Below are 13,178 nucleotides of genomic sequence, written 5' to 3' on the forward strand. Positions count from 1 at the left end.
ACTCCTCATCAATACTCCTTATTAATACTCTTTATTCAAAAGGCATGCAGCACGCATACTACTGCACTAATTACCAACAACAGTACAATATAACATCAATATAACATAAAGCGTGTCACTCTTCATCAATACTCTTCATCAATACTCCTTATTAATACTCTTTATCCATACTTTTTTCAAAAGGCACTTTATAACATGCATACTACTGCACTAATTACTAAACACAGCACTATATAACAAAGTATCTCACCCTTTATTAATACGCTTCATCAACACTCCTTATTAATACTCTTTATTCATACTTTTCTTTAATACTCTTTATCAGTTCTCTTTATTGATACTCTTTATACATACTCTTCTTTAATAGTCTTTATTCATACTCGTTTTAATAATTTCTTAATCGATACCCTTTATTCATACTCTTTATTTGCATTTTTCTTTAATACCCTTTATTAATACTCTTCATCAATACTCCTTATTAGTGCTCTTTATTTATACTTTTCTTTAAGACTCATCAATATTCTTTACTGATACACTTTATTCATCCACTTTATTAATACTTTTTAATTGATACGCTTTATCGGCACTTTTTATTAATACTCTCCTTTAATACTCTTCGTCAATATGTTTTATTGCTCTTCTTTAATACTCTATATTGATATCCTTTATGAATGCTCTTTTTAATTGATACTTTTCATGAATACTTTTTATTAAAGCTGTTTATTGGGACTGTTTATAAATATTCTTCATCAGTACTCTATTAATACTCTTCATTTACACTCTTCATGCATACACCTTAATGATACTCATTATTTACTCTTTACTCATTATTTACTCTTTATTGATCATTTTAGTTCATACTCTTTATTCATACACATTAATGATATCCTTTATTCAGACTCTTTATGAGTATAGTAGGTTGTGTGGTTTGGGACGGAGCCCATGTATTTATTAGTGTAGTGTTATAAATCCAGTATGCTACAACAGTGCACTATTTTGGGACACTATTTAGTGCACGGTTTGTACAGAAACCTGACAAGTGTGTTTCATTTTTAAGCCCAAGAGCTAATGTTAACTGAGAGCTTAAAATATTTTTTAAAAGCTAAAATTGTTTAAAAAAAAAAAAAGATATTGACTTGGTGTTGTTAATCAGCGAATCTTACATTCGCATACAGATATAAATTAATAAACGTCTGGGTTCATGACTGTTTACTTTCACAAATGCACACCTGTATGTGTGTATTTTCATGTGATGAATTTTATGTGATAGCTTTATTTCCACGTTATTCATTCCCATGTAGTGCATGTGTGTATTTCCATATGTAATCCCCCCTCCGCGCGCGCACACACACACACACACACACACACACACACACACACACACACACAAGTTCAGTTATTTTCCACATATGATTTTCTGACATGATTAATGTTTTCACGTGTAGTGAAATGTTTTTATTTTCACATGTGATTTTCTTCCCACATGATTGATTAATTTTTACATGTGATCATGTCATTTGCTTTTTAGGACATAACATGGTGAAATGTACCTTCACGTTTTTGTTTTTGGGGTTTCTTCTTCTTCTTCTTCTTCTTCTTTGTGTGTTTTTTTTGCTTGTGATGTTTCCGTAAGGAATTTCCAGCCCATGTTCATGTAGATTTGTGAATATTTATTGGATTATTGTGTTTTCTTTCTCAGTCAGCACTCAGAAGGAGGCCCGAACGGTATGAAAACAGAGGAAAACCAGTCATGTCTGCAGCAGGCTCCGTCTTCCACACCTTTCGGTAAGAAAACAGAATATTAGACATGATTCAGAGCCAAAACGATGCTTTACTCGCAGATTCCAATGTAAACTGAAGTCATTTCATATGTTTGTATTTTATATGAATGTTTTGCTCTTTCACAGTAGTTATTCAACAGTACAGTGGTACTTTTAAAAAAAAATTCTATGTTAATTATGTATTTAGATGTTGGGGTGGGGGGGTTCCATGTAATCACATCAATCTATATTTTAACTGTATGTTTAGAAAGATATTTATCTCAGGAATGATACATAACAACAACTATAGTAGCTTGGAATCAGCTTTGTTCATGAAACAAGCACATTTTTAAATTCATTACAGGCATTTAGGAGCTGCTCTTATCCAGAGCGACATGCAACAAACCCAGAGCACCCTGGGGAGCCATTAGGGGTTAGGTGCCTTACTAGAAGGCACTTCAGCCATTCTTGCTGGTCCAGAGAATCGAACCAGCAACCTTTTGGTCCCAAAGCTGCTTCTCTAACCATTAGGCCATGGCTTCCCCATTAGCGTCCCCACTAGCAATCATTTGATGTTATAGAAGCCCTGATGATACTCACGACCATATATTAGTCATATCATATCATAATTTATTCTATCCACATTCACTGGATATGAGCAATCGCGTGCTCTGATTGGCTACTCTACTACTAGGATATCAGCTCATATACCGTGAACAGAGAAAAACAAAATAGTGGAGCATGTTGCTGAACTAACCGAGGATGAAATAAAAGCTCTATTCAAAAACAAAAATACAAAAAAGCTGTTCCTAATTAATGGTTATTACCATTTTTTTATGTAATGTCCCATCCCCTTGTAGCTTTCGTCGTCTTTTTCAAAAGAATTAGTATGTGCAGAGAATAGTAAAGAGTCTGCGTGGACACAAAAGAAGGCAGTGGCGCATATGATGTCACACATGCAGCACCGCTGACCTGTAAATCGCTGCGATCTAAGAGTGGCGGACAAGTTTTTAGTGACTTTTGGAACAGAACTCAGACGCAAAAAAAAAAAAAAAAAATCTTTTTTGAACCAATTTTTTATTTATCGTTGAACTTTACAACCCATTTGAGCATATCACACACAGAAAACCTGGGATTTTATGCTGTCATTTTCATAAGACTGGCACTTTAATGATACTTACTGTACATATTATACATAAAGCTACAAGGGGATGGTGCACAAGCATTAACTGTTAGAGAAGTATTAGGGTGTTCATAATAAAGTGACCAGTGAGTATATTTCTTGAGATATTTTATACCCAGGACAGTGTTGTAGTCGAGTCACTAAACCTCGAGTCGGAGTCCAGTCTTGAGTCTCCAGTGCTCAAGCCCGAGTCATTAAAAAAAATTTAGAGTCTGAGTTGAGTCCAAGACTCCAACCGCACCATTTGATGGAGTCTGTTTTAACCCCATTAACATTAGTTTGTTCCTGAACATGGCGTATGAACAGGTGAATGTGTTTCTCTTTATCAGGGAGTGTGAAGTATTCTGTCAGAGATGGTTGGGAGACAGATGTAAGTGCAGAAAGCGTGTTTATTAATACAAGTGAAGATGGTAAACAATCCAGAATGGCAGGCAAAATCGTAAAACGGTGAAACAGGCCGAGCGAGGCACAAACAGGCTATCGTAGACTCAACAGAATCAAAGACGAGAAACAGGAAATCAGGGATCAGGAAACCAAACAAGAAAATAAGGCTCAGTAATGTATCAGCAGTGCAACTCAATACTTCGCAAAGTAAGTGTGTTTTCACAGTTTTTATATACAGTGGCACTTGAAAGTTTGTGAACCCTTTAGAATTTTCTATATTTCTGCATAAATATGACCTAAAACATCATAGGATTTTCACACAAGTCCTAAAAGTAGATAAAGAGAACCCAGTTAAACAAATGAGACAAAAATATTCTACTTGCTCATTTATTTATTGAGGAAAATGATCCAATATTACATATTTGTGAGTGGCAAAAGTATGTGAACCTTTGCTTTCAGTATCTGGTGTGACCCCCTTGTGCAGCAATAACTGCAACTAAACGTTTCGGGTAACTGTTGATCAGTCCTGCACACCGGCTTGGAGGAATTTTAGCCCATTCCTCCATACAGAACAGCTTCAACTCTGGGATGTTGGTGGGTTTCCTCACATGAACTGCTCGCTTCAGGTCCTTCCACAACATTTCGATTGGATTAAGGTCAGGACTTTGACTTGGCCATTCCAAAACATTAACTTTATTCTTCTTTAACCATTCTTTGGTAGAACGACTTGTATGCTTAGGGTCGTTGTCTTGCTGCATGACCCACCTTCTCTTGAGATTCAGTTCATGGACAGATGTCCTGACATTTTCCTTTAGAATTCGCTGGTATAATTCAGAATTTATTGTTCTATCAATGATGGCCAGCCGTCCTGGCCCAGATATAGCAAAACAGGCCCAAACCATGATACTACCACCACCATGTTTCACAGATGGGATAAGGTTCTTATGCTAGAATGCAGTGTTTTCCTTTCTCCAAACATACCGCTTCTCATTTAAACCAAAAAGTTCTATTTTGGTCTCATCCGTCCACAAAATATTTTTCCAATAGCCTTCTGGCTTGTCCACATGATCTTTAGCAAACTGCAGACGAGCAGCAATGTTCTTTTTGGAGAGCAGTGGCTTTCTCCTTGCAACCCTGCCATGCACACCATTGTTGTTCAGTGTTCTACTGATGGTGGACTCATGAACATTAACATTAGCCAATGTGAGAGAGGCCTTCAGTTGCTTAGAAGTTACCCTGGGGTCCTTTGTGACCTTGCCAACTATTACACACCTTGCTCTTGGAGTGATCTTTTTTGGTCGACCACTCCTGGGGAGGATAACAATGGTCTTGAATTTCCTCCATTTGTACACAATCTGTCTGACTGTGGATTGGTGGGGTCCAAACTCTTTAGAGATGGTTTTGTAACCTTTTCCAGCCTGATGAGCATCAACAACGCTTTTTCTGAGGTCCTCAGAAATCTCCTTTGTTCTTGTCATGATACACTTCCACAAACATGTGTTGTGAAGATCAGACTTTGATAGATCCCTGTTCTTTAAATAAAACAGGGTGCCCACTCACACCTGATTGTCATCCCATTGACTGAAAACACCTGACTCTAATTTCGCCTTCAAATTAACTGCTAATCCTAGAGGTTCACATACTTTTGCCACTCACAGATATGTAATATTGGATCATTTTCCTCAATAAATAAATGACCAAGTAGAATATTTTTGTCTCATTTGTTTAACTGGGTTCTCTTTATCTACTTTTAGGACTTGTGTGAAAATCTGATGTTTTAGGTCATATTTATGCAGAAATATAGAAAATTCTAAAGGGTTCACAAACTTTCAAGCACCACTGTAGGTGCGCTGATTGTGCCTTAATCCTGTGTAGGTGTGAGTCATTTATGGCGTGCACAAGAGTCCGCTTGGTGCACGCGCTGTCCGGAGCGCGCCCGAGAGTCTGTCTGATGCACGCGGCAAGGTGCACAGGTGTGACACTCTTGCATGAAATTAATATAAAAATTAATGTTGATATAAATATCTTATGCCAAATTATTATGGATGCACAAGTCTGAGTCATGAGTGCTGAAGTCCAAGTTGAGTCACAAGTCCTTAAAATCAGGGCGCGAGTCGGACTCAAGTACCATACCGTAAGCCTGACCCAGAATGTGTGTGATTAACGTGTTGATTGATACACAGATCATAGATGTGCAGAATTTAAAGCATCTTAAAGCAAGTTGAAATTTTAAATTGTTGCAAAAGGAAATGCACATGCGCTCTCAATAAGAAAGGGTACTAAACTGGACTTTTTTTTTTTTGGTCTCTGGGGTGGTATCTTAAACTGGACACCTTTTATGCATGTATCTTTTCACTTAAAAGGTGCTTGGAAAAAATTTTTAAAGGTGCAATATGTCCACATTTCCAGATAAAAGTCACATATTAAAGGTGCAAAATTATAAGGGTAAGTCATACCATCATAAATTTAAAAAAAGGTACACTTTATTACCAGTTTTTAATCGTGATGCACTGATCAATATGCATATTAACGGCAGGCATGACACTGCCCTGACACATCTGATCGCTATCTGATTGGATTTGCCATTTCCTATTTTTTGATCCACTCATACACACTCACCGGCCACTTTAATAGGAACTTGTTCTTGATTCTAAGATTCTTGTTCTTCACAGGAGTGGAACCCAATGTGTTCTTTCTGCTGTTGCCTTTCTGCTGAGATGCTTTTCTGCTCACCACGGCTGTAAAGAGTGATTATATGAGTTACTATATCCTTCCTGGCAAAAAAGCTCGAACCAATCTGTCCATTTTCCTCTGAGCTCTCTTATCAACAAGATGTTTGTTTTTTCCACCCACAGAAATCACTCACTCACTCGATGTTTTTTGTTTTTCGCACCATTCTATCTGTGTAAACTCGAGAGAATGTTGTGTGTGAAAACCCCAGGAGATCAGCAGTTTCTGAAATACTCAAATCAAACCAGTCCATCTGGCTCAAACCAACACCCATGCCACAGTGCAAGTCCCACTTTGAGATCACAAGTTTTCCAGTTCTGATGGTTGAACATTAACTGAAGCTCTTGATTTGTATCTGCATGATTTGACGCATCGTGCCGCTGTCGAGGGATCGGCTGATTAGAGAACTGCATCAAACAGCAGGTGGATGGATGGGTGTGTAGGTGTTCCTAATAAAGTGGCCGGCGAGTGTATTTATTTCGATATTTTATACCCAGAATGTGTGTGATTGACATGTTGATTGATACACAGATCAGACATGTCCAGAATTTAAAGTATCTTAAAGCAAGTTGTAATTGTGTCTCTAATATTTTGCATAAACTGCTGGGATAATGTTCGTACCCCATCAGCAGATCAGATCATAGAGAGCGTTCAGCTGATACACATATCAACAAATGGGCAAAAAAGTGGGATCTAATTAAAACAGCATACATAGTTTTATCATCTGCCATCCAGGAAATCCAAACATCCACCATTCCACATGTTCCAGCTGTGATTCTGCTTCAGTTAGGATGGTTTTCCTGTTCTGTTCTCGTTCACCTCACCAGTTGAATCCTATGTTTGGTTTTGGGTTAAAGTACAAAATCAGCAACATCTGGACATCTGCATTCTCAATAATAAAGGTATCAAAGTGTACTTTTCCTTCTTGCTGGAGTGATACACTCCACCTTTTGTTCCCATCTTTACACTCACTGGCCACTTTATTATGTACACCCATACATTTCTCTAATCAGCCGATCCCTCGACAGCAGCACGATGCATCAAATCCTGCAGATACAAATCTCATCTCATCTCATTATCTCTAGCTGCTTTATCCTGTTCTACAGGGTCGCAGGCGAGCTGGAGGCTATCCCAGCTGACTACGGGCGAAAGGCGGGGTACACCCTGGACAAGTCGCCGGGTCATCACAGGGCCGACACATAGACACAGACAACCATTCACACTCACATTCACACCTACGGTCAATTTAGAGTCACCAGTTAACCTAACCTGCATGTCTTTGGACTGTGGGGGAAACCGGAGCACCCAGAGGAAACCCACGCGGACACGGGGAGAACATGCAAACTCCACACAGAAAGGCCCTCGCCGGCCATGGGGCTCGAACCTAGACCTTCTTGCTGTGAGGCGACAGCGCTAACCACTACACCACCGTGCCGCCGCAGTTACAAATCAATGTTCACAATTTTCAAACATCAGAACGGGAAAACTTGTGATCTCAATTTTTGTGTGACTTTCTTTCACTGTGGCATGGGTGTTGGTTTGAGCCAGATGGACTGGTTTGGTTTGAGTATTCCAGAAACTGCTGGTCTCCTGGGATTTTCACACACAACATTCTCTAGAGTTTACACAGATAGAATGGTGCAAAAAACAAAAAAACATCAAGTGAGTGAGCGGGCGACAGTTCTGTGGCTGGAAACAAACACCTTGAGAGCTCAGAGAGAGAGAGAGAGCTCAGAGGAAAATGGCCAGATTGGTTCGAGCTTTTTTGCCAGGAAGGATATAGCAACTCATAGCAACTCTTTACAACCGTGGTGAGCAGAAAAGCATCTCAGCAGAAAGGCAACAGCAGAAAGAAGAACACATTGGGTTCCACTCCTATTTAGAACATGAATCTTAGAATCAAGAACAAGTTCCTATTAATGTGGCCGGTGAGTGTCTTTAAAGAATGACAGAAACTAATGATTTACCATTAAAGCTTTACTTTAAAAGCTAGTTAAAGAGACACCACACTGGGTTAAACATCCATATTAAAGGGACAAAAAGGATAAAACGCGTGTGTTTGATGCTTCCACTGCAGCAACAAGAAAAAGAAAAAGTACACCTTTATTTCTGAGAGTGTATAAACAAACTGACGTCAGTCTAAAGTTTTTTTGTAGTTTTATTGGTTGTGATAGTCTTTTGAAAAGGATTCATACAGACAAGCTAAAGGTGACCACAGTAGGATAGCAAGGATTGAACATTACAGGAAAAATATCGTTCTCACTCAGTACGTATGACATTATTCTGGTTTGATGACAATAACACCACAATTTTTATTTCACAATCATGTTTTAAACTTAAAAATAAAAAAATAATCAGTTGGACTGGCATCCTATCCAGGTTCAATTCCCACCTCACGCATCGTGTTCAAATGAAAGAATAAATGAAAAATTCACCAAAGACAAAAGCAATTGGCACAAATAAATTACATTAATGATATTTAGTAGACGGTCTTATCCAGAGCAACGTACAACATACCCAGAGCAGTCCACGGAGCAGTTGGAGGTTAGATGCCTGAAGTATATCAGAAACCCAACGCCTCTGACTCAGTATACATATAAAGAATACAAAAACAAATTAAATATCACACTATAAGAACTGCGAACAGGAAATATTACCACAACAAATTTGAGGAAGCTAGATGTAACGTTAAGCAAACATGGGATGTAATTAATGACTTGTTAAATCGCAACAATAGAATAAAAGCAGCCCCACACAAAATCCAAAATGATACCGAATTTATCACAGATAAAACCAAGATTTGTGAAGAATTCAATGATTTTTTTGTTAATATTGGACCCACTCTAGAAAGCAGAATTCCCACTTTGTCAAAAGACCCTCTCGATTACATTAAGATACATTTTAATAGTCAACTGACATCATTTGAACCACCATCCATGGCCGCACTTAAAGATGTAGTACGTAATCTGAAAGATTCTGCTGCTGGACACGACGAAATCAGTGCAAAAATCCTAAAGATATCTCTCCCCCATATTATAACTCCCCTTACGTATATCCTCACATTGTTACTTAAAAATGGCGTGGTTCCCAACGCAACAAAAATAGCAAAAGTAATTCCTGTTTTTAAAAGCAATGATTTACCTCAGTTAACAATTACCACCCGATTTCAGTTTTGCCATGCATTTCAAAGGTTCTCGACAAACTTATACATAGCCGTCTTTTGAAACACCTTAATGAAAATTATATTTTGTACAAACACCAATATGGTTTTAGAAAGGGATAGTCTACCTCAATGGCATTAATACAATTAATGGATAAAATTACAAAGGCTATTGATAACAGAGAATACGCCATAGGAATCTTTCTAGATTTGTCTAAATCGTTTGATACAGTAACTCACGCTATTCTACTTAGTAAACTAAAAGCTTATGGCATAAATGATACAGCACTTAAGTGGTTTATTAGTTACTTATCTAAAGCCAGTATCTCACTGGGCTGCGACAGCCTGCGGCTAGTTGGAGACACAACAATTGCGATAAAATGTGCGAATTATCGGCAATTTTCACTTGGAATCACACTGAATTGATATTCGCATATTTTATCACAATTGTTGTGTCTCCAACTAGTCGTAGGCTGTCGCAGCCCAGTGAGATCCTGGCTGAACTTGCACTTCCTGTCTCACGGCTTTGCGGCACCAGTGACGCATTTGCGGCTATATTGAGAGAAAGTTTGTCTCACGAATTTTTTGAACATGTTCAAAATTTCAGCGATGAAGGAGCGACACTTTGCAACTCATGCGAGGAAATTAAGAAGCCCCGCGAATGTTTCAAGACACTTTTGAAACTCTCTCGTGAATGACGTTCGCAATTTGTCGCAAGCTGTCTCAGCCCAGTGAGATACTGGCTTAACAGGCAGCAGTATGTAACTATTAATGAAATCATGTCATCAAGCAAAATAGTAAAATGTGGAGTTCCTCAAGGATCAATTCTGGGACCTTTATTGTTTCTTATCTACATCAATGATCTTGCAGAAGCATCCTCGATTATTTTCTTCATTCTATTTGCCGATGACACAAATCTTTTTCTGTCGCACTCGGATTTTGACTCTTTAATAAGACTGGCCAACCAAGAAATAGAAAAGGTCATTACTTGGTTTGAAGCTAACAAGCTGTCTGTCAATGTCAAAAAGACGTATTATCTTATCTTTTGTAGTAAAAATAAGATTTATAATAGTAATAAAGCTAAAATCTACTTAAAGAATTTTCCTCTCTCCCAGTAGAGTCAGGCAAAATTCCTTGGTATAATTATTAATGATGGATTAATTGGAAGGCCCACATTGCTATGCTAGTGGAAAAAATATCAAAAATGACCGGGATAATGGGTAAAATTAGATACATTCTTACTCAGAGAACCTTTATTGCTATATACAATAGTTTAATTTACCCTTACCTGATTTATTGCAATATTGTTTGGGGGTGTGCTTACAGAACTTCACTTCACCCTTTATTGTTACTTCAGAAAATATTTGTACGTATCGCTACCAGTTCCAGATTGTACACCCACTCTTCATTATTCAAACAGCTTCAAATTTTAAATATTTTAGATATTAATAGATTTCAGCTCTCTCTTTTCACAGCTCCATTTCTCAATAACAATTTTCCTGATATGTTCGAAAACTTTTTTAATATTAATTCACAGTTTCACCAGTATCAAACTCGACAATGCACTCAATTACACATTTCTCTATTCAGAACTTCTATGGCTCAAAAGAGTGTGCAATATAAATGTGATCAATGTATGGAACGATCTTCCCCTGAAAAATTTTACTTCCATAATAATGTTTAAATGGAACCTTAAGAAACATCTCCTCTACCCTAGCCATTTCTGAGGTTTTGATAAAATGTTTGTAATTTAGTGTTTAGTATCATATATTGTTAGGTTATTATTTTTAGATTTATTGTATGGTATTGTATTTGAATTTTGTTTTATTTATGTTCTTAGTTGATTATCACTGTTATTTACTTAAGCAGTTTAAAGGAGGAGGGCTTAGTATAAGCTTTTTTAGGCTTCTCCCCTCCTCCTGCACATAGATTTTATGATTATTGTCTTTTCTTGTTTTGTCTAAATAAATAAATGAATGAAAAAATGAAAATGCCTTGCTCAAAGGTACTTCAGCTATTCCTGCTAGTCCAGGGAACTGAACCAGCAACTTTTGGGTCCTAAAGCTGCTTCTCTAACCGTTAGGCCATGGCTTCCTCATTGGCTTCCCCATTGGCTTGGCTTCCCCATTGGCTTCCCTAGTAGCAATTGTTTGATGTTACAGAAGCCCTCATGATACTCACAACCATGTATTAGTCATATCATATCATAATTTATTCTATCCACATTCACTTGATATGAGCAATCACGCACTCTGATTAACTACTCTACTATTAGGATAACAGCTCATATACTATGAGTAGAGAAAAACAAAATGGTGAAGTGTGTTGCTGAACCAACCGAGGATGAAATAAAAACTTTACTCAAAAGCAAAAACCCCAAAAATGCAACAAAATGTGGAATAAAAGTATCTGACGATAAGAAAGTATCTTTTTTTATTTTTCAAGAATTATTATTAAAGGATTTTTCACAAATTGCTCCTGTCTTTTTGCCGGTTTGTTTACATTCCAAACGGAAATTATTTTGTCTGAGATTTTGTATAAAGTTTTTATTCATCAAATTTGCAAAAAATAAAAATGCTCCGTTTCTCAAAATCCAGTGAATGTGGATAGAATAAAACAGTTATTCCACTCAATCTCGTCATACATGGCTTATAGACAATTTGGAGCTACGCACCTCATCAGCTATCAGCTCATGTACGACTCGATTTCGTGGAATAACTGTTAAATATCATATCATCCTATCACTCAGTCCTGGTATCAAAGATGATGATCATCTGTGAATTTGTGGAGTTTATATTCACCAAAAACATCATGTCATTTTTCACAATCCAATCAAATTCCAATTCCAGTAATCCAACATCTTCAGGTGTTATTTATTCCGGTTTGAAAAAGACAAAACCACTGCCTCGGTTTATAAATGAAAACATTACAGCGTTGACCTGGACCTTCCTGAACATAATATATTTTTATTCTGCTGTGATAATTACCATAAACTGTGATGAAAGGTAAAGCAATTACCGCAGCAGGTATACGTGACATATTAGCCTAGATATACATCCAGTTCTACTCATATTATAGTAAATCAAATAAGCACGCTTATTTCAGTAAAACCCTGGTGATTTGAGTCGTGTTGGTGCTCAGTGGTGCTGCGTTTAGATGAAAGGCAGCATGCTGTTAAAGCCGGGTACATCGTATTACTGATGAACATCATCTCCAGGAGATAGAAAGAAAAGCGTTCGTTGGAGAAGATATTTGACGGTTCTTAACTTAAAAAAAAAAAACTCTTCCTGATTGGGAAACACTTTGTTATAGAACCTTTAAGGGTTCCACAGAGCGGCAACCGAAGAACCTTTAAGGCAGGGGTTCTCAAATTTTAAAGCAAGACTTTTAACCTTACAATTCACTCCCACCCCTTACTATAGATTTATTTCTCATGTACAGTAATACAGTATCTGGCTATTTATAAGAGCCATGGAGCTTTTTTTTTTTCCTGAATTTTCCACCACGTCACTGAACCCTGGGAATCCTCGGAGCCCACTTTGAGAACGTACAGATTCTACACGAGTGTCAAATGTGACACATTACAATATTTCACTGTTTGTTCCTTTAAGAAAAATGTTCAATGTCACACAAGAGACTACTGAAATGCTTCAAGAAGATCTCTGTTCAAAATCTTCCCAATCTGCGAATATACAGTACATAATTATTCTATCCACATTTACTGGATATGAGCAATCGCATGCTCTGATTGGCTACTCTACTACTAGGGTATCAGCTCATATACCGTGAGTAGAGAAAAACAAAATGGTGGAGCCGTGTTGCTGAAGCAACAGAGGATGAAATAAAAACTCTACTCGAAAAGAAAACACACAAAAAAGCAACAAAATATGGAATGAAAGTATTTGATGGTGAGAACGTATCTTTTTTTATTTTTCAAGAATTATTACTATCATCACATTTT

General features: G+C 37.4%; 1 protein-coding gene across 1 annotated transcript in view; it reads left to right on the forward strand.

The window, feature by feature from the left end:
• The window catches only part of lmx1al (LIM homeobox transcription factor 1, alpha-like), a 104,753-nt gene that overhangs the window by 4,755 nt on the left and 86,820 nt on the right, over positions 1 to 13,178 (forward strand). The window contains exon 2 of the mRNA XM_060942545.1: positions 1,700 to 1,785. Within this exon, the coding sequence (XP_060798528.1) occupies positions 1,700 to 1,785 (86 nt within the window). The remainder of the gene's footprint in view (positions 1 to 1,699; positions 1,786 to 13,178) is intronic.

Source organism: Neoarius graeffei, chromosome 16 (genome assembly GCF_027579695.1).
Source record: "Neoarius graeffei isolate fNeoGra1 chromosome 16, fNeoGra1.pri, whole genome shotgun sequence".
In the NCBI taxonomy this organism is placed as follows: Eukaryota; Metazoa; Chordata; class Actinopteri; order Siluriformes; family Ariidae; genus Neoarius; species Neoarius graeffei.